Genomic DNA, 22,641 nt, shown 5'->3' with positions numbered 1-22,641 from the left:
GGGTCATCTGTTTAAAGAAAAAAACAGTTGAGTTTTCCACTAAGCTAGTAGAAGCCCCTTGTATGAGCCAAAACAGCTTCTTGGATTTGTAGCCCATGTTTTTACTCATTGCAAGCAAATTCTTCTGTCCAGAGAAACTTGGCTGGAAAAAACACACACCTATGCATACACTTCTGTTTCTTCTTCTCCTTCTTCCACTGCCGCCACCCCCCACCCCCGGCCCACATAATAACCATGCTACTAGTAATCACGTGTTGGAAGATCAGCATGCCTGGATTTAGACCCTCAACATCCCCACACTCTGGGTAATCAACTTTAACAAGCCTGATTACAGACATATATGTAATTGCTCTTCTACATGCTATCTAATGAAGCGAACAACAGAAGAGCTCTTTCAGTTGCAAGTAAGCAATTGTACATAGTGCTTTCAAATTTCCTGAGGAATGCCCCTTCAGGGATGAACACTGCATGTATTCAATGCATGAGCATAAATGTCTAGTTTATATACATTGACTATCACAAAGGGCGTAACAGCCATAAAATAACTATAGGACATCATTAGACTGCATAATTTTTAACAACTTATCTTCACTACTGAAAATTAGTAATTATAACAAGCATAAATACTTAGCTCGATATCACATCACATTTGAAGATGGTCCATGGTATTTCATTTGAGGAAAAGAACATAGGTCATATGTACAAAGAACCTGTTTAGAACATAATTTTACTTCAGGCTACTTCTGAACTGTAGAAGTGAATACATTTGCCAGATTTTCAGCATCTTAAGTTTTTCAAATATCTGGGTTTTGTTTTGGTTGTGACATTGTGGTGTCCAGTGATCTTCGTAAAGTCACTTCAGGCCTCCCAGAAATAAAATATCAGCTGCTCCACTAATCACTTTACTTATAGAAAAGCTGGAACACTTACCACTATTATTTTGCTACTATATGCTTCAAAAGGTAGGAAATGAAGCCTGAAGTATTTTTGGTAAACAGGTATCTAATTCTGGAAAAGTCTGTTACTGGGTTCCTTGAATGCAAATTATGCACACTATTAACGTTCTTAGAATCTTATGTTCCAATTTTAACACTGTTCAGTACTTAGAACTGTGCTTAGGTAAACAAACGTATTTTTGTGCCACTTTAAAGACTATTAATATTGCTGTTGTATTCATTTTCATGAACCAGAGTCTGCCATCTGACTAGCATGGCAACCCTTCAGGAACAGTTCATTGTATGGCTCTGTTAGAAGTAACGAGAAACCACAGCTTGTTGCTGAAAAATGGACTGTATTGAGGCTTGGGCTTCTACACTCTCCTCTCCCTACAATTTTCCATTTTAAAATAACAGTGGTTCCCTGTGACATCCAAACTCAAATAAAGGTAGTTTGCTTAAATGACAGCTTGAGAAGCCACAGTTTAACCTTCGCTTATTTTCATTAACCAAAGTTTAAAACAAATTACAGTTCTTAAGAGTTCCGAAGATACTGTTTAAATTTAAACCAGAAGTTTTTGGTCTCCTTTTATGGGTAACAAGAGGGGTGGAGAGGGAGAACCAGGCCTATGTGGAGTGTTCAAATTCCATCCATCAATCAAAAGTTCAATTTCACTCTTGGATAGGGCAACTTCAAAATCTTTTTTAAAAAACCTAATTCCTAAAAGATATCTGGGGAATAAATGAGTCCTGTGAATAGGAACAAAAACAAGTGCCACGGTTTTTAAGCAGCCCTATAGTTATATTTTAAGAGCACTTTTGTGTAGTATTTTGTCCCTGATAAACTGCCAGACTGATTTTTAAAAACTCCCCCATGCTGCTTTCCCATTAAAATCAAATTTTAAAAATCCAGAATCTCAGTGACTCTTAAAGCTATTTGTGCGCAGCCAGAAACATTGTTATGAATATCACTTTATGCTGTCAATGACTGATCTTAAAAAACAGAAATATTCTTCCATCATTCACTTAAGGAATTCAGTCTGCTCAGCTTGGACAGATGTATCACTTCCATCTGGCATTCAGTGCAAACTCCCCTTCATGATCAATAAACATTATGAGCTGGATCCAAAGGTTCCCTTTCACTATGGGGAGAATTCCTTTACTAGAAAAATGAGGGATTCTGCCCTATCAATCAAAAAGAATTTTGAATTTAGATGTGACAGTTTTAAAATAATGCACATTGTGCTTGATTAATGCTGCAAGATTGGGTGAAGGTGCTTCTCTTATCCAACAACTTTTCACCCTAGGGGAAAGGTAATTTTTAAATTCTTTCTTACACACAGCTTGTGTTTAACATAGGGACACCAATTTCATGGGGTGATTGATTGATTTAGGTCCACCTATCCATTGGAAGATGAAAAAGAAAAAGAAAACATCTACACCCAACAGGAAGATGTGAAAAGGAGGTTTGAATGAAGTCCTCAACTCAGGAGCTTGAACTATCTAAAAAGAAGCAGAAAAGCTCAGCATTTTTGCAATCACAATGTATACTTACTAGCTTGAATACAGAAGTTCAATAGAAAAAGAACTATGTGCTCCTGAGCATAAGTCATGTAATGATGGAATTAGGGACTGGTTTGAACGAGGGGAAAGGATAAACATACCTAAGGAGACAAGATGCATCTGAGCAAGAGCAGGAACCATTAATCCAAGAATAGAGAAAACCTTCTATAGTTTGAGACTGCACTTACTCAACTGACTACAAATTATATTAAGCACTGTTGGTTTATTTTATTTCAAGCATTAGAGGGCAACTTAATTCATACAGTACCTCTGATTAACTTGCATCTCTAGTTGCTGGATTTTCCCCAAAAGTTCTTTTTCAACAGCTTCCCTTTGCAATTCAAATTCTTTAAGGGCATTTCGGACTGCATCTTCTTTTTCACAGTTGAGCTTTTGAACAAGCAGTTTCCTGTCCTGTTCATGATTAGTTAATAGTAGCTCTTTTTCTTCTGCAAACTTACTGATAGTGGCTTCATATTTCTTTTGCTGTTCACACAATACCAAATTTTCTTCTTTTTGCTTTTCTAGGGCACTGACTTCCAATTCTAGCTTACCTTGCAACTCTGTTATTTGTTCTTCCAATCTTTTTTCTGCTTCAAGAGCTTGTTGGTGCAAAGAAGTTACTTTACTTAATTCAGTTCTAAGCAAATTTGTTTCTTCTTCATGCCTATCAATTAATTCTGAAATGCACTGATCTTTCTCAATTGTCATTAAAGTTCTTAGCTCTGCTAGACCCACCTGATATTCATCATTATTAATTTGTATTACATGGTTCAAATTATCAATCTGTTTTCTTAACATTTCAGTTTCCTTGTCAATAAGACTTTTTAGATTATCTTGCTGTTGAGTTTTGTTTTCTTCTAAAAGTATTTTCATTTCATCTGTTTCTGCCTCTTTCAGTGCAAGTTCAACCTCTAATTTGCATCTTAAGTCAGACAGTTCAGAAACCTTGACCTTTAATTCCTCAATCTGTTGTTCTTTCTCATGGACATTTGCAGCATGAGTTTCTTGCATTTGTTCAAGTCGGAGTTTATTCTCCTTTTTCAACTCTTCTAAGCAATCATTGTGTTTAGCCATTAGTTCATCAAATTCTTGTGTATGTCTTTCCTGTAGATTGGATTCCAGTTCCTTTAAGTGATCTTGCTCCAAAGTCTGAAGTTCTGCTCTCAGAAGCTGCATTTTTTCATCGTTTTCAGTATGAAGTTTTTTCAAACTCTCCATCACCCTTTCACGTGACTCTCTTAGTTCTTTAATTTCACAACTCTGATTCTTCATTTGACTTTCCAATTCAAGCAATTTTTGCTCCTTTTCATTTTGTAAAAACACAACTGCTTCCTTTTCATTCTTTACTATTGCAAATTCATTATCTTTATCATGCAAAACATCTTCAAGACCTTTTAAGTCACCTTTTAATTTTGTGATCTTTTTTTTGTTCTCTTCACTATCTTCAACTAAAGTATTCATTTTGCTTTCATATTCAGTTTTTACCAATTGCAGCTCTTTCTGGTGTTTATCTTTTAGCGTTTTTTCAAGAGAAAATTTTACTTTTTCTATAATATTCTTTATTTCTATTGAAGTACATTTTAAAGAACTGGAAAGGTCACATTGTTCTTTTTCTACAAATGTTCTAAAATGACAAAGGTCTTCTTTTATGTTTATTAAATTTAACCGAGATTCCTCAGCAACATCTCTACATTTTTCCATATAAACATTTATAGCAGAATTTTCTAAAGCTTGCGCTTTTGCACATATATTTGTGTCTTGCATCCGCCTGCTGTCAATTGCATTGATGACTGAGGAATAGAGAGATTCCACCATCATTTCTGGACTTTGAGGATCACTTATCACATTCGGTGACGTTAGGTTTTCTTCTATTATGAACTCATTAACAGCTGACATAAAATCAGATTCTGGACTTTCTGCCAGTGAGTCCAAGTCTAATGACCCTTGCTTAAGGGCTTGTTCAATGCTTGGATGGGCAATCGTTTCAAAATCAAATGTATGAGCATCAATACTGTCTGGAGACAATTCTTCTAAAGGACCTGGGGGGCACACAGGAGGGCACAAAGGACCGTGAAGACTGAGTGGTGGAGGAGTTCTAGGAGAGGTAGCAATTGTTGTACTTTCCATCCTTGGTGTAGTTACTGACTGTGGTGAGGCTTGACTGTTGGAAGCCTAAAAGTATAAAACACAGGCCAGAGTTAAAATACTATCATTCCATAAACATAAACAATTCCTAAGATAGGCCTCGAGTGGGCTCCATACATGTGGCAGGATTTCACATTAGAGAAGGAGGAATTCATAAAACCTTATGATATCGTACTGGCAGCTATAGGTAGCAGAAAGTAAAACCATGGTTAATCCAGGGCACACCAGCAAATCAGTACCCCAATCTCATTTGATGCACCTTCTGAAGCTGCCTCATTCTTGCATCCCATCAGAGTTCTTTTCATTCTGTTTCATTCATTTGTTCCTAGTTTAATTTCTCTCTCCCCCCCCCCTCCACTTTTATATCATTTCAGAATATTTGAAACGGACAGTATTTTATCTGATAAAACATAAAGGAATTTTTAAACAACTTTTTTCCTGCTTGCATGCTTTGGAGAAAATAACCCCCTTCCAAGCTGTCCAAAAATAAATTGGTATGCTTATGCTCTAGTTCTGCGTGTATGTGTGTGCATAGTATGCCGAAGTAAAATGGGAATTATTTTTACTTCCTTTCTAAAAAGGGCCTGGAAACTATATGCTTGTTGAACTAAAAACAAATGTTTTTATATGTATTGGGAACTAACATCAAAACCAGTGGGGTTTACTTCTGAGTAGAGTTGTAGAAGACTAGGAATTCTAATCTGAGGTAGCCATAATGCTATTTGTGGCAGGGCGGCCTTTATTCTGAATCAGTTAATTTAGAACATTTTTGTCTCTGGCTCTATCAACCACCAGCATGCAACCCACAACAAAGGTTGCCTGCTCCTGTGCTAGAACATTATGTAGCAAACTGGTTATAATTAGTGTATGATAGAGGTCCTGAAATACTTGTCAGATGGTAAATTACATTACTCTGAATTACTGGGATTTGCCCGTTTACATGCATTTATGGAAGTACAATTTTATTTAATAAGTGAATCACATAACACAAAGATATGAATGAAATCTAGCCATGATCACTCTCTGTAATTTCTACCTTAGTTTCTTTCAAGCTGTATCTCCTTAAATTAATTGTTTATTCAGCTTTTATGCTGTGTTGACAAAACAAGGTGCAAAGACTGAGTTCAGAAAAAGCACACTAAAACTAGTGGACTCTGCTTCAGTATCACATTTTCTTTCCATTCAATTAGTATTTTAAAGAAAAATATTTCCAGTATTAGCCATGCAAGCCTAATTTAGGCTTGTAGCAAAATGCTTTCCAATTAATATCAATAGTAAATTCCCAAGAAAAAAAATATCCTGAGAAGCAGAAATATGAACAGAAGCAGCCCCTATAACAATGCACTGAAAAAGAACACCAAGATAAATATTTTACAAATTTTCTCCTTGATTTAAGTCTCTCCATATGTTACCTTTCTAAGAAGGGTGGTGTAATAAACAATCAAAGAACGGACCCCTGATGAGGTGACAAGCTCACGGATTTGCAACAGATGCTTTCAGAAATACATAACTGACACTTAACTATGTTTAAACCTGAAACGTTTTGTGAAATGTTACTTCAAATAAATGTTGTGAATAAGAGGTCCTAGGTACTTCAGAAACCCAACATTTAAGCACCACAAAATATCTTTGGAGGTTAGGGAAAGCAACTTTTAGCTGACTGTTCCAGTATGTCCAATAAGTTGTGTTAACTTTACAAAAAAATAGGAAAGCATTTAAAAAGGTCTGTTTGGCAAAATGCCAAGATTCAAAGGATCGAACCCTCCTAGTTTCTCAATCAAAAATTTTAGGGCAGTTGATTGTGATATTATATAAAGTATGGGCAATAAGCTGCCAACTGCAGGCAGTTTGCCTTCTTGTAGAGAGAAGAGACACTCCACAAGAAACATCTACTGAAAGTTGGGTACTCTCAGGAAAGGCCGAGGAACTGAGAAGCAACTTTTCTTTTGTTCTTGTTCACAAAATACATTTCTCAGAAATATTCCTCACCGATTCACTTCACAACTTAGTTAATTTCTCAGTAATTGTGTTTAGGATTGGCATTCAACAATCTACCCATATATAAAGTCACACATATAATACAATGGTACCTTTTGTTCATTCAGCAGATCTGTAATGGTCTGTGACATTTCATCCAAACTTTGTGCTGCTTTGACCAGATTATGTAGAGCAAGTACATGCTGGTGGAGAGGTTCGAAATCACAAAGTATAGGAACCCTTAAAAATACAGAGTAATTAACACAGATTACATTAAACAGATATTAACAGATTACAAGTGTTAACTGCATTTAAGAATATTTATATATAAAAATATACCACTTAGCATATTCAAAATCTTTACGTAGTTTAGCGGTCGTGGGTTTGAGTCCCACGTTGGGCAAACATTGCAAGGGGTTTGGACTAGATGACCCTCGAGATCCCTTCCAATTCTACAGTTCTATGATTCTATGATTTACATAAAGCAACACAATATTCAACAAAATTTCCAAACTCTAAGTTAAAAATGACAAAACACAACTGTATTATCACAGTTAAAACCAAACCATGCACAAAACAAAAATATACATAAAAATCAAGAGCCAAGAGTCCCAAAAGCCTGGGCAGACATTTTAAAGATGTTTAAAAGTTCAAAACTGTCTCTGTCTTACCAGTTATTCAAAGGAGGGCAATCCTGTGCTATCATGAAAAGTCCTGCTGCCACAAAAGTGCTCAGTTTGAACCCTAATTGCTAAAGATCAGGGATTCTAACAGCCTCTAAAACTAGGTCACCAAACCATACAAATACCTGGCCAAAGAAAATAAATGAATACTATAAAGCAAGGCTAGCTATGGCAGATATCCTTTTTTTCTCTGAGCCACCTTACTACAATTTTACTAGTTTATTGTTATGGGAACCACTACCAATCTACTACAAATTGCCCAGAGATCTAGCAGTAGATCCCAATCTATTTTCTGCTTGCCTACATGCTTAGGAACTCATTTTACCTGAGTAATGGTTGGACTTCTGAAGGACAAAAGGACTGCAAAAATTGCAGATCGGATAATGAGATATCAGGAAGTTCACCATCAAACCTGCGAGGTTTTCGGGTCTGTATGTAAAACAAATCAATGAGAACACGATAAATAGCAAAATAGATTGGAAAACTGAGATTTTTTTTAAGCCTATAAATAAAGACCATTGAGATATATTTTAATTTCCATTTATCAGTTGAAAGACTGTGCAGGGAGCTTGAATGTCTCCTGATCACTAAAACAGCTGCAGCTGAAAGTAGGAACATCTGAGGCTTGTAAACAAATCTACAAAAGTAGCTTGTCCACAAATAAATTTGTTAAACAAATGACCAGATATTTCTAAGAAAATAGTATTCAATGTTTGATAAGCTTCCCAACCTGGTTGTTTCTTCTGTGCCTCAGACAGCGAGGGTAGAGACTATTTATAAGCCTGAAGTATTTGTCTACACTTTTAAATGAAAATATAGACATAAATGGTTACACTGGATGAAAGATCACTAATCTATGCTACCAGAGCAATTATTCTAGGGCAAGTATAGTATTAAATTAAGAGGCAGAGTAATCATTCTATGCCACCAAGAATCTAAATACCCCCTTCTTCACAAGCTAGTTAATACAAAAAGTAGCTACACACTTCCGTCTAAATTCAAATTATACTAATTGCTCAAAGTGTTTGGGAAAAGCCAAAAGTCTACATTAAAAATAAAAAGCATGGTATACTCACACAAAAGGATGGGGGCCAGGCATCAAGTCCCCTGAACAAACGATTTCTTAGAAAAGATTTCCCTGTTCAGAGAAATAAATATTACTTGATTTATTCACATATGTGTATGTATGTGTACAGTGGTGCCCCGCAACACGAACGCCTCGCAAGACGGAAAACCCGCTACATGAAAGGGTTTTCCGTTTTGCGAGGCGCTTCGCAAGACGAATTTCCCTATGGGCTTGCTTCGCAAGACGACAACGTCTTGCGAGTCTTTCCCCCTTTTTTCCCCTTTTTCTAAGCCGCTAAGCCGCTAATAGCGCTAATCCGCTAATAGGGATGCTTCGCAAGACGAAAAAACCGCTAGACGAAGAGACTCGCGGAATGGATTATTTTCGTCTTGCGAGGCACCACTGTATATGTATGTGTATGTCTCTATGTTTGTGTGTACACACAACAAAACAAACAACAACTAAAATGGGGAGGATTTTTTCTTGGGGGGGGGGGAATGAGCCCAATGCATTTCCTATCAGTTCTTTCTCAGGACACTATTAAGAGGAACAATATAGAACTACATTGCAAGTTATTTGTGCAAATTTAACAGGGGCAATTTCATTTTATTTTTTCCATGTATACCTATAGATCTCCTTTTTTCAACTTTTACATAAAAGGTTATTTCATTGTATAATTCAGGTGAGGGGTGGAAGAGAAGGTCTAGGGGCAGCTGTGAAGAATCTTTGGCCCTCCAGATGTTGCTGAACTACAATTTCCATCTGCCCCAGCAAGCATGACCAAAAGTGATGAAAGCTGTAGTTCAGCCACAGATGGAGGCCCACAGGTTCCTCACACCTGGCTTAGGGCAATAAAGCAAAGGGAAGAAAGGAAAGAGAAGGGATGGTGGTAGTTTTCAAAAGCAACCCCCCCCCCCAATGATCTGGTTTTTACCTGCACACAACTAGTTCAACATAAGGAAACAGTCACAAAATGCTGCAATTTAAAATAGCCTTTACATGGTAGCTACAATGTATGACCTAATTATTATTCAGAGATAAAAGTGGTGTATGTATCAATATTAGAAAATACTTACTAAATAACTTTCCAAAAGATTCCCTTTTGGCCTTTTCTGCATCATAAAGATGTTTCCCATCTTTTATTAAAGCAGCAGCCCACTATAAGAAAAAATACATATTTATATTAAACATACATACACACACAGTCATGTTCCCTCCTCAAGTCTTCAATCTGAGATCTAGGTTTTGTACTCAAGTTGCTTACCTCCCTGTAGTGTTTTACAAACATCTTTCTCCTTACAACTTCAACAACAGCCAAGCAGTACATCTGAGGGACATTACTAAGCTTCTCTACAATCTTCACTCTTTCTAGCAGCTCTGTTACAAGGCGAAGCAACGCTTGAAGTTTCTCTCCATCCTGGTCAGCATGAAGCATTACAAAGCAGCACCACCTATGGAATACAAAGTTTCACTGTAGCATACTGAATTGTTAACAGCAATAAAATTTCTCCACAGGATGCTTCTACCAGAACTTCTGTTTCCAGAATTGTATCAGTTTGCTCATTTGTAAACAAAAGAGAAGTTCTCTGTTCATTTTCTGCCAAAAACCAGAATATAATACAGAATGCCAAAAACCAGTTCTACAAATCTACCTATATTTGCTTAAACGGCATATTGGTCAAGCTTCAATGGCATGGTAAAAATACAAAAACAAAACACTAGATTCTCATACAGTTGATTTATGCATCGTGTACCAAGTTCAAGATCCCAGAACTGTCCCAATAAGTCACATTAACAAAATTAAATCTAAATTCAGGTTTGACTGTCGGATATGAACTAAATATCTTTCTTGCACAAGACTAAAAGCAACCCCCCACCCCACCCAAAAAGAGATGAGCGAACTTTACAGATATATCCAATCTTAGCACCTAGTACTTAGATTGGTGATAACAGATCTTTATGCTTGACATAGCAGGCCATTTAGTTACTGACCATTACGAAGTGGAGGTTTCCCATCCCTGCATAAAAACATAATTTTAGAAGCGTTGCATGCATGACAGGCTCGTGACAATAAAAAGGAAACAAAACAAAACATGGTTGAGGAGCATATAGCACTGCAGCAGCATCACTTACTTCAGCCGGACTTGTAGATTATTTGCAAGTTCTTGTTTGGCAGTAGTACATTTCTGTTTAATATCTAAAAGTTTCCGGTGGTTAGTTAACATAATCATCAATTGATTTGCATGACTCAAGCACAAATCAGGTAATACAGAAGGGTCTTTCAAGTTCTCTGCTCTCTTCTGATTAGCCAAAAATCCCTAAAAGAAAACAGGTTTAAAACTCATTGTTGTGGCAAGATATGAAAACAAAAGCAGGACAAAAACACTGCCTTTTTAGAAGACATCTGAAGGCAGCCCTGTTTAGGGAAGCTTTTAATGTTTAATAGACTATTATATTTTAATATTTTGTTGGAAGCCGCCCAAAGTGGCTGGGGAAACCCAGCTAGATGGGCGGGGTATAAATAAATTATGATGATGATGACGATGACGATGATGCCTGGTCTTCACAGCACATAATCACTCAATTATAATACATCTTAATGCTCCAGATCCATGCATATCCCAAAACCAAGCTAAACAGTGTTAGTTATTTGAGCTGTCACATTTAAAACAAGACATTGTGCAGTTTTATAAAGAAACACAATTCAATAGACAAGGTAGGACTCGAACCAATGGCTTCAAGTTACAAGAAAGGAGATTCTGACTAAACTTTCTGCTGGTAAAAGCTGTTTGATAGTGGAACAGATTCCCTCGGAAGGTGGAGGAGTCTCCTTCCTTGGAGGCTTTTAAGCAGAGGTTGGATGGCCATCAGTCATGGATGCTTTAGTTGAGATTCCTGCATTGCAGGGGGTTGAACTAGATCAGTGTTTCCCAACCTTGGGCCTCCAGCTGTTTTTGGACTACAACTCCCATAATCCCTAGCTAGCAAGACCAGTGGTCAGGGATGATGGGAATTGTAGTTCAAAAACAGCTGGAGGCCCAAGGTTGGGAAACACTGAACTAGATGACCCTTGGGATCCCTTCCAACTCTACAATTCTCTATTTCTATGAGCTTGATGTTTCATTTGTAACCCAAGCTGTGACACTGAAATGATGGTGGGTGGTATAAAAATGGAAATTAATACATATTTATTTATTATCTTGTCAAATGTTCTGTGCCAGCTTCATATACACAAACCAAGGACAAGAACACTATTCAGATCATTTAGTACTCCATGCAAAATGGGCACATCTTCTGCAAACCATAACTTAATTACTGGCCTAGAGTAAAAAACCTCATTTGTTAAAACCTACTTATATAACTGCATGACATTAAAATAGAACATCTGTCAACAAGACTAACAAACCATACTGTTCTGTCACGCAAACTGCTAATTTTAAAACATATTTTTCCTACTGTTTCAAGGACCTTGCTCCATTTTAGTGAATTATTACTAAAAGAGTTTCAATTATGTTTTTACTTCTGCTACAGGGCAATCTTATGCCTACTCAGAAATAAGTCCCATTGAGTTCAATGGTAGTCGCAGGTAAGCACATACAGGATTGTAGACACAGCTATATAATGAAATTGCAAACTACAAAAATTCTGCATCTTATTTACATGAAGTAGCTTTTTAAAAAATAATAATAATCCATGGTTAGCTTCCAAGGTAGCCAACAATAAAAATTTAAACCACAGAACAATAAAAGCAACAAGAATAAGACTGTCCATTAAAAACTAAGGAAAATATGATTGTCTTCTTTTAGTGCCAAAAGGTAGTGAAGCGGGGAATAATGAAATGTTTAAGGAAAACATTGCACCATCAATTGGGAGTCGCTACTGAAAAAATACATTGGACAGCTAGTAAACATGTGGAACTACATATGAAATCATTTTATATTTATGAGGTGAAGCTGAATATTTGTCTTCAAGAATTATGTCCCACATAGGGATTTCAATTAACACAAATAGTGGCTGTTGAACGCTACACATAGAGCGTGTCAACTGTGGACACAGCTGTCAATGGCAGGATTGCTAGCACATAACCAGCTGATTGTTTGAATCCTTCAGAACTTCAGATGTCTCCACATAATTATGGGAAAAGGCATTGTATTCTACATATAGAAATGGCTGGATTTTGAATAAAATATAGCTTTTTATATTCATAATACAAAGATTTTAAAGAAAAGCAAACAATCAACACTGTATTCTTTCTAGCGACAGGCTTCAACCTTTTTATTTGCCCGGGGATTTAAAATTGCTGTACTTTTAACTGGCTGAATAGTTTATTCCTCTCAATTTTCCTATATTTTTGTTTCACGACTTTTAAGTTTATTTCAATATTGCATTTAATTTTTATGTATGCCACCTGAAAGGCATTTTCGGATAAAAGATGTAATATATGCATTATTGAAATAAACACAACCAAATGAAAGTCACAAATGAATGTAAGTAGCACAAACATCTCTACAGCTTTACATTTGATTTAGGAGTTGAGCGGAAGTATCCTTATTATGCAATGCCACCTACTGACCATATTGATGAAAATCTAATGGATGAATTTATTTATAAAATCAAGAATTTATTTTTATTTTCACTCTATGTCATGCACAATTCACACAGCTATGTGGAAAATTAAAATAATATTGTCAGCATTATTAATGGATCCCAGTTCCACAAACAGGATCCAATCCAGTTCACAGCCAATCGTTCTCTCTGCTTTGAGGCAGCAGCTTCAACACACCCTCCTCTCACAATAAACCTATGTGGCTCAGGGTCACTGTGACAGAGAAATGTTTATCAAAGAGTAAAATCAGGTAGCTTAAAGCGAGCAATTAATTACAGTTGCTGCAGGAGCAACAGAGGTGGGGGTTATGGGAGTGAGAAACTTGAATCCCAATTGTGCTATAATATTGTAACTTGCCCTGGGAACTTAGGGTGAAGGACACAAAATAAACAAAATAAATAATGGCAACAGTGCTGGAGCCTGCTTCACTTCCAAGAAGGAGAAATGCAGAGAACTGGCGCCACAGCATGCTTTACAGCAGGGGCACATGGTACTATCAACAGAATTTTATCCACAAATCTCAGTGACTAGGATACAGGAGGAAGAGGTGAATTCTCATATACCCTTGTCCAGAACTGTATAGGCTTTTTACACCAGTAATAAGAACTTGAATGTAGCTCAGTAGCAAATCGGCAGCCAGAGCAATACTTTCAACAGAAGCTTTATACGTTGCCTCGAAAAGCTACCATGCAACAGTCTTTTTGTACTAGCAGCAACTCTAGATGAAATGTAAGGACAGCCCCATTTAAAGTGGACTATAGATCTAATAGTACTATTGTGTGTACCACTGTCACCAAACTACCCTTGTCCAGAAATGGCTGCAGCTGGCGTTATCAGCTGAAACTGGTAAAAGGCATTTCTAGATGCTTGTGCTTCCATTGGCAATGCTGGATCACGGATCAACCCCCCCACATTATGCACCTGTTCATTCAGAGGAAGTGCAACCCCATCCAGAAGAGGCAACGGACCAGTTTTCAGATCCAGTATCCACTCACACACAGGGCCTCTATCTTTGCTGGTGTTTCATTTCAGTTTGCTGTCCCTCAATCCAGGAACTGTTTCAGGACTTCCACAGCACCTCTTGATTCAGATGTTACAGAGAAATAGAGCTGTGCTATAATACTTCCTAATGGCATTTGATCCCACTGGCCCCTTAAACTGAATAGCACCATGGAACTCCCAGGGGACTGAAAGACATCACCCAATGCTACCTTCTGCAAACAGCACTCCCTACTCCTAAACCCACAGTGGTGATCCTAAACACACAGTGGTGTGTATCAAAGGCCATCAAGAGATCTAACAAAATCAAGAGTGTAACCCATCCCCACTCCAGTTTCTCTCTCATGTGGCTAGAGCTGGTTTGGTCCCCAAGCAGGCCTGAATAAAGACTGGAACTGGCCTACAAAATCTGTCTCATTCACGAGTGCCTGGAGTTGTTCTGCCTCCACCCGAGCTGTCAAGACCCGTTTTGCTGCTTAAGGTGAAACAAGAAGTACCACCTTTACCTGCCTAGCTTCTCTCACTGCCGCTTCTCTGCCAGCCCTGACACTGACACATATTTGGGGGGAGATCTCACTGAAATCACGTGAGATCTTGCACACTCCCAAGATCTCATGTTATTTTAGCCAATACAGTGGTACCTCTGGTTGTGGACGGGATCTGTTCCAAAGCTCGGGTCAGATCCCAAGGTTTCCACAACCGGAGGGACCACTTCTGCACATGCACGTGCGGCGAAACCTGGAAAAATACTTCCAGGTTTGCCACGTTCGCATCCTGAAGGATATGTGACCTGAGATGTGTGTATCCAGAGGTACCACTGCATCAGCATAGATGTGGCAGGGCAACTACGGAGCTCTGCCTTTGGGGCTTCTGCCACCTGAGGCAGCCACCTCAGTTTGCCTAAAGGCACAGCCAGCTCTGCTCCACCCTCTTCATCACCTTTCAAAAGACAGCTGTGTCTTCCATCAGAAGGCTAGCTTCCAAATACATGTTCTGATAAAATACAGCACATTTCCTAGCCTGGGTTGCACTAATCTAGGGCTTAATACTAAATTATAAAATTGTGATACTTTAAAAATAGTGCCATTATTGGGGGGGGGGGGGAGATACAGTAGCCTTGGGAAACAGTATCATCCACCTGCCACTCACATAAAAACTGAAAGAGTCATTACCTGAGCAAGTTCTTTTTGTTCATTTACCAGTCTGCTACAGCTAGCTATCATCTGGTCCAATGCATAAAGCCTGTCCTCAAGTCCCTTAATGGCTTTCATGTTCTGATTATCTAATTTGGCAATTGTTTGTCGACAGTCTGCCAAAAAGGGCTGAATAATCCTTGGATCAAGCTGAAAAACAAAAAGGCAGTTGGCATGAATAACCACTTTTAGTGCAAAAAATACTATCAATGGATCATGGAAAGATAATTTCACATATGTAACTTTAGAAACCAAAGCTTGAAAGATTTTAAACTGCAGATGAAAATGTCATCCTTAATTAGTTCCTTAAACCTTCTGATTAACAACACATTCCAAATGCATGTTTACTTGGAAGCAAGTCTCACTATGCTCAGTGGAGCTTACTCCCAAGAAAGTGTGCACAGGATTGCAGCTTGTTTCATTTGAACAAAAAAAGTATCTTTTGGTCTTTTTTTCTTAAATCAGGCCTCTAAAGCTTTCAAGCCCATGTACCATGTATCCATCAGGTATGTGCATTGTTCAGATGACTCTGAACTGAATTGGGCAGATTATGAGAGATTTGGGACTTGTCCAGGGTGAAGTGGGATCCCTCCGAAACAATTCCATTTCAATCTGGTTTCAGGAAGAAGACTACTCTGGTCACCTTGGTGGATGATCTTTGCTGGGAACTAAATAGGGAGAGTACCATCCCTGTTGGTTCTAGCAGACCTCTTAGATGTCTCAGATACCATCACCCACAAAATGCTTATGGACTGCTAGATGGAGTGGGTCCATTTTGCAGCGGCTCCAGTCCTTCCTAGATGGAAGGTTTCAGAAGGTAGTCCTGGGGACACTTGCTTAATGCCTAAGGTATCCCACAAGTTTCTATTCTGACCCCATGCTACTTTTTTAAAAAAGAAATGCTAACAATGGGAGAGCCTATTTTCTCATAAAAGAGTCTTAAAATATATTTCAGAGTTAACATCATGGGCATATTGTGACAACTTAGTCAATTCTGAAGTGGACCCAAGGCTCATTTCCATTTTCTAACAATGACAATAGCAGCAAGTGGCCACACCTAGCCTCTCAGAAGATGACTGGTTGCTGATACAAGGAAAAGGATATTTGTTCAGCACAATTCCCACAGTGAGTGACCATGTGAAAACAATATCTGTTCATGAACAGTGGGAACCTCGCTCAAACCACAACCACAAACCACAGCAAGATCATCATGCAATGTAGGAGTAAGAAAGAGGATTGTACAACTATTATTAAAATCTGATTCAGAACTCCTGGTATTCACTGTATTCCTATGAAGAATGCTTAAACTTGTAGCAAGCTGGAAAGCCAGAACGCAAAATATCAGAAGAGAACCCAATGGGATTATTTGAGGCATTAACTTACTCTGCTCATGGAATCAAAACATTTTCTGACCAAGGATTCAACATCATTAGGTCTATCTTGAACATTTATCCAGTCTAAAAGTGAGACATTGAAAGAAGGCAGATCAGTCTCCTTAAGTTCCACTGAAGCATCACTGTCCTGAACAGAAGGATTTTGACTGGCTTGGCTGTTTTCATCCACTTTTTCGGAGGATGTGCCATCTGGGATTGCGTGCTCTACCGATTTGCAAAATGATGCTAACAGCGATTGTTTGTTCATTTTAAGCATGTCAGGAGAAAGTGTTACTTCAGCGGACTTCTCATTCTCTGTGTCTTCACTTTCTGTCCCACCACGTTCAGCAGAAGAATCTAGTCGTTCTAAACATTCCCGGTAACTGTGTCTGGTTAAGCTTTCCAAGAGTGGGATCTTGGCCATTATCGAAACAGCAGCCCCTAAGCTTGAGAAAAGAACACACACAAAAATCTATTAAGTACAAAGAAACTGAGGTACAGTGGCAAACAATTTAAAAATATGCTCTCAAAGGTGTCCTCAATACAATTTAATACTCAAGTCTTCAACTTTTTCCAATTAAGAAATGCTTCCTTATAAAATTAAATATTCAAACCTATTCTGAATTGGACCGTGACTTGAGCCTTATTCGGATGTTCATTAATTGTATCCATGGAGGAGTAGCAGTGACCCTGCTCTCTCCACTCAACCATCCAACATTATGAAGGAAAGTCTGACGGGGAACTGTAACTGCCTCCAGCTGAATGTGGGTACAGTCTCCCATGTGACTGAGAACCCTCTGTAACTGGGGTCAGCTGAATGTGCTTACAAGACCCTTTCAGAAAGGGCAGCAGGGAAGGGGAAGGGCTGAATTCTTGAATAGGATTATTTTTTACTAGAGCTAAAACTTTTATGTATGCATGTGCAACACTATTTAGCAAACGGTTTCAGATGAGCCAGTGTAGTGTGATGGTTCGAGTGTTGGACTACACCTTAACTGTGAAGCTCCCTGGGTGTCCTTGAGCCAGTCACGGTCTTGCATTGGAGTGTTGAAGAAAAAAAGGTTAGGAAAACTTACATTTTTTTTTACAGTGCAATCCCAGTACATATCTACTCAAAAGTAAGAATTTAGTGAGATTTAAGTTTGGGTTTATAGCCTTAACTCCAAAATTAAACCTCTATAAATAATACCATTAGCACTATTTATTATTTCAATTAGTGGAAAGACACTGGAACTGGATTAAATTTAATTTACTGTAAATGTAAAAAAACCCAAACCCATAAAACCTTGGTTTTCAGTAAAGCGACTATGCAGAGGTAGCTTCTTATTGAGGAGTCTAATGGCAAACCTACTGTGTAAGTTTCAGCTTAATATCATCTATGGACTGCAGGTAATTTGAATATGCATTTTCAAACTTGAAAAGCAGCTTTTGGTAAGAATATGTGCAATCCTCCAAATTTGCCATTATGGCAGCCCAGCCTTGGTGCTGAAGATGTTCATCATGGACTAGGCCTTCACAGAAGGAACAAAGTTTCTTGGCAATCTCATACATTTCCTGTACAAAAACAACATAAACATTAACATGTTAGTGCTCCAGACGTACATATCAACTTGTTGCAAAACATGATGAAAAAACTCTGACATTTTCAAGTTAAGATATATGAAACGCTAAAAGCATTTATTAGATATTCCTTAGGAGGAAAATGATTCATTGGTGCAAAGACAAGATGTGCAGTAGAAGGCCCTGCAAAAGGAATCTGAGTGAGAGTAGTTGTCCTGGAAGGCTCAGAACAACACAGGCTCAAATGCCTCACCCCCTGCAGATCACTAACAAGGTGATATGCTGTGCAGTTTCCAAAGCCAGCCAACACATAGGCACTGCATGTTTTGTTAATATGCAAGAAAGCATCTAGCAAGAGCAAGAGAAAAATCTCCTCCAGCTTATGCTCCAGCTTTTTTATTCCCAAGTGCTGGCTAGGTGCCAATAAGCACTTCCTACCTACTTCCAGGCTGTGTAAAACTCCCAAGATCCTCTCTGATTGGCCCTCATCAGTACATCAACAACACCCAGTACTATTCTTCCATACCATGTGAATCAGGTGTGGCGGTGCTGAAGTGAGTTGGATAAGGGTCAATAAACTAAGTTTGACTCCTGCTATGATGTTAGTTCTGGGTAAGCACCTGTCCCTTGGAATGCACTTCCAGCCAACATCAGATAGGCACCTATTACATTGGAATTTAGGCATCTGTCAAAATCTATTCACTTCTGTCCAAGGGGTGATCAACCAATGTTGATGTATTCATCAGTTGATGTATTAGTCAGATATTACTGACCTGTAATATATTTTGTATTTGTTTTACGAATGAAATTTTATTCACTTCATGCTGTTGATCGTGATATTTTTCCCCCTAATGTTGGTGGCATAAATTTTTTGGAAATAAAACCAACTAACTTCATTAAATATGATAAATTATCCTCTTTTCAAAGAGCTCAGGGTCACTGAATGAAGGTGACAAGCAGCAGGCTCAGGACAAACTAGCAAGAAGAAGTACATTTTCCTATAGTAAATGAAGTTTATGAAATTCATTGTCACAGAATATCATGAATGCTAGGGTTAAATAAATGCAGGCAGGACAAATTGCTTTGTTCAGAGGTAGCATACCTTTGATTACTAGCTGTTAGGGAGAAACATGATATGGCTATGAAGGAGCATAGGAAGCTCCACCAGACTATTTGTCCATCTAACCCAGTAGTTACTTTTGACTGGGAGAGGCTGCCCAGGATTTCAGAAAGAGTTTTCCCAACCTCCTGCTAGCTGATCTTTTAACAGAAGGTGCCACACATTCAACCTGGAATCTTCTGCAGAAACTGAGCTATCAAATCACCATTGTCCATCACATGCTACTTGTTAAGCTTCTTTGAAACATCTGGCAGACCACTTTTTGATGCACTTTTGGAATTTACTGGAACCCACAGTATCAAAGGATTTATCCACCCAATCAAGGCAAAATGAAATCTGTTCTTATAAAAACCATCTAAAATACCTAATTGTAATCATATTTATTCTGTATGATTTATATGCCAACTTTAAAAAAAAGCCTCAAAGCATTTTACAGAAAGTTATGAAAACCCATGTAGTTTTCATGCAACACACATATCTATTTGCACTTCCATAAACAGCATAAAGTGCATTTGCATCAGAAATACCACTTTTATTGCAAACATGTTGGTGGTCTTCCGTTCAAAGAAAATGTAATTTTGAAAAATACTCAAGAGAAAATGGTACTAACTAAAGGTAGGTGCAAATGCAATGTTTTCTGGGCATTTACCAAGATTCTAAAAAGTTCTAAAACAGTCTATGGGATCACACATTTCTGTTTCATGCCACAATCCCTTCCTTATTCCACACCTGTTCACCCTGTCATACCATACCATTATCATTACTTTATCATTACTTCTAACCTCCTACAAACAGAGGACATTTCAAAACTTGTTTACAGACTCCTGTATTAATCCAATATGTCAAAATCCAAAAGATACTATTCCATCCACACAAAATGAAACAGAAGAGTACCAAAAGTAAAACTTTGTACCATGAAAGCAGCAACATGTCCAGCTAGCTTCAATTTGAGAGATTTTACTGAGTGCTCAATGCTTTAACACAGCCCAATTGTTAAAGGGTCTGAAACTGCTTACCACAGCAAGCTGTGTCCGTGAAGCTACCGTGTGAAAAACTGCAGGCATCATAAGAGATTCTTCCACTTTTAATTCCATCTCATTTTCTGCTGAAAATGTTGTTTTTGGAATAGCTGGAGGACGTTCACACAAGATCATTTCTTTGTTGAAGAGAAAAATTGGGTTTGTATCCTGTGTTAAGATAATAAGTATTACTTTCTTCTCCTTCCAGACTTTTTTTTAAAAAAATGAAATAATGGAAAGAGAAGTGAATATTTACCGTTCCAGCACTATAACTACAGACTTTCCTGTCAGCTGCCATACACTCTCCTCCATTGACAACCAATACTTGATGTTGAATAGCGATCTTATATTTAGTTTGGATAGCTTGTTTAAGGTCTGCCACACTGATTAAAATGACAAAAGAAAGTTTCAGTATCTTCCACAGATCCTTAAGAATTATACATTTACAGAGTACTCTAAATGTTAAAGACTTAATATAGATAATGCCAAAGTTCAGTTATTAAACTGTTACTTCCTACACTAGGACAATGATAGAGGCTAGGAGTAACTGCCCTTTATCAATCCATCACTAATGGCATTTTATATGAGAAACCATTCCAACTGTTTAAGGACAGAACAGGCAACGTAAGTTGGCCCTGCTGCAGTGACCATGCCATATATCCAGCACAAGCTCTCTTAATTTAGAGTGACTGGCAAAGGAGGAAGGATCTCAAACAAGGACGAAGGGGGTGAGCTCCGGCAAGGTTCATGTAATGGCACAAAAACCACATTAATAAGAGAGTATTTATTAAATTCTCTAAGTGTCTCAGAAAAGCTGGAATACTACAGGTTCATTCTAAAAGCAGTTTTGCTTTAACTCTCACTCCCAAACAAAACATATACTGTGAATCAAGAGATGACTTTGCTAAGAACAGTCCAGCAACAGACTCCTCACAGAAGACCAGACAGATTTACTTACTTCTGTACAGCAAGTTCTGTGTCAAAGGTAAGGGTGGTTCCAGTGTTGACCAGAAATACATATAACTTCATGGTGACTTCTTTAAGATCCGGAAGTTTATAGCTTCAACTCTGTGATTATTATTTAAAAGCTGAAAAGAAACCCAAGTATCAGCTTAATAATAACACATAAAAATTATTTTCATTTTAAAGGTTTTCAGTGTCAACACTTGAGGCACATTCATAGCAGGAAATCCTAACATATAGCTATGAACTGATGCTGCAGCAGTTCAAGGACGTAAGAGAATCATTCCATGACAGCATATGTACGTGTGGTAGCCTTTAGCAGGGGTTGATTTGCTTTGCGACATTTTGGGGGAAGTCAGAAGCAACTGTGTCGGTGACCACCCCGTGGCTATTAGTAACCAAGGTATGGTAGCATGATACAGGGTGTCACTGTATTACTAGTCTATTCTGCCTCTTTCAACCATCTCTTGCATGCATGCCCTCCCCCCCAAAAAATCCTAAACACAAGAACTAACTCAGATCCCAATAATTGTACATCCTCCTGGGACATGCAGGTGACATTATTTCAGAGTAGACCCACTGAAATTAACATACCCAAGCTGGTCTCATCCATTCATTTCAAAGAGTCTTCTCTAGAGGAGGACTAACACTGGATACAACCCCATGTGTGTGGTACCCTAGGAGACTGACACTCTGTAACATCCTGAGAATTCCAAATTTTTCACACATACTTTTTCATGAATTTTTGCAAAGGAACTAGGAAACAGGCTGCCTTACTAGCCTACTGTATAAAGGTAATCTGTACATTTATTGCTTCACTCACTTTCGCCTCTAGCCCCAACCATCACTGGCAACAAAGCTTCTGTACCCAGATAGGCTATATTTTTAAGACTTTAGAGGAACTGTTTACGTAACTGCTAGAATTACTTCAACACCTGGATGTTCAGGAGGAATCATTATAATATATTAATTAAAAGAGCAAAACCCGGCGACTTTAATTTGTTTACGATGACACCAATCACTTAGCAACAAATTCTCAAAAAAAAAACACCAAAAAACTGTAGCAAATAATTTGTTATGAGTTTAAACTTGAAATATTTGCTCTCCGGGATGAAACAGTTACCTTCAGGCACTGCATGGAGGTTCCACCGTCTTTAACAGCTGGGTTGCAAAACCACCTATTTTCCTCATTTGACTTTGGCAAGAGAATGAAGTAAACACAGAGCATCAAAGACCTAAAAAGTAATGGGGGGTGAGAGAGAATGAAGGGTGAATATTTGTGCAACAGGAAGCAAGTTAACAATGACTATTCAAATGTTCATGACAATGCTGCACTTCAAAAACTACTATTAAAACACTTTTTTCATGCCAATTGTATACTTTGTACTAAACAGAACAAAAAACAAAATTGCCATAGAAGGTTTACAATAAACATT

At 38.0% G+C, this 22,641-nt stretch overlaps 1 protein-coding gene across 2 annotated transcripts in view; it reads right to left on the bottom strand.

Moving 5' to 3' along the window:
- RB1CC1 (RB1 inducible coiled-coil 1) overlaps positions 1-22,439 on the bottom strand; it is a 39,345-nt gene extending 16,906 nt beyond the window's left edge. For both annotated transcript variants that reach the window (XM_081873973.1, XM_081873974.1), the window contains exons 1-14: positions 22,329-22,439; positions 21,201-21,330; positions 20,499-20,625; positions 20,240-20,410; positions 17,895-18,097; positions 16,554-16,989; positions 15,150-15,320; positions 10,506-10,690; positions 9,637-9,823; positions 9,449-9,530; positions 8,383-8,444; positions 7,632-7,735; positions 6,737-6,863; positions 2,767-4,673 (exon numbers count right to left, since the gene is read on the bottom strand). In XM_081873973.1, coding sequence (XP_081730099.1) covers positions 2,767-4,673; positions 6,737-6,863; positions 7,632-7,735; positions 8,383-8,444; positions 9,449-9,530; positions 9,637-9,823; positions 10,506-10,690; positions 15,150-15,320; positions 16,554-16,989; positions 17,895-18,097; positions 20,240-20,410; positions 20,499-20,625; positions 21,201-21,271 — 3,833 coding nt within the window. In that variant the 5' untranslated portion in view covers positions 21,272-21,330; positions 22,329-22,439. The remainder of the gene's footprint in view (positions 1-2,766; positions 4,674-6,736; positions 6,864-7,631; positions 7,736-8,382; positions 8,445-9,448; positions 9,531-9,636; positions 9,824-10,505; positions 10,691-15,149; positions 15,321-16,553; positions 16,990-17,894; positions 18,098-20,239; positions 20,411-20,498; positions 20,626-21,200; positions 21,331-22,328) is intronic.
- Between the last annotated feature and the right edge of the window lie 202 nt (positions 22,440-22,641).

This window comes from Podarcis erhardii (assembly GCF_964252035.2).
Source record: "Podarcis erhardii genome assembly, chromosome: 8".
Classification (NCBI taxonomy): Eukaryota; Metazoa; Chordata; class Lepidosauria; order Squamata; family Lacertidae; genus Podarcis; species Podarcis erhardii.
Note: the sequence above shows the minus strand (reverse complement) of the source record. Positions and strands in the feature narration are given on the sequence as shown.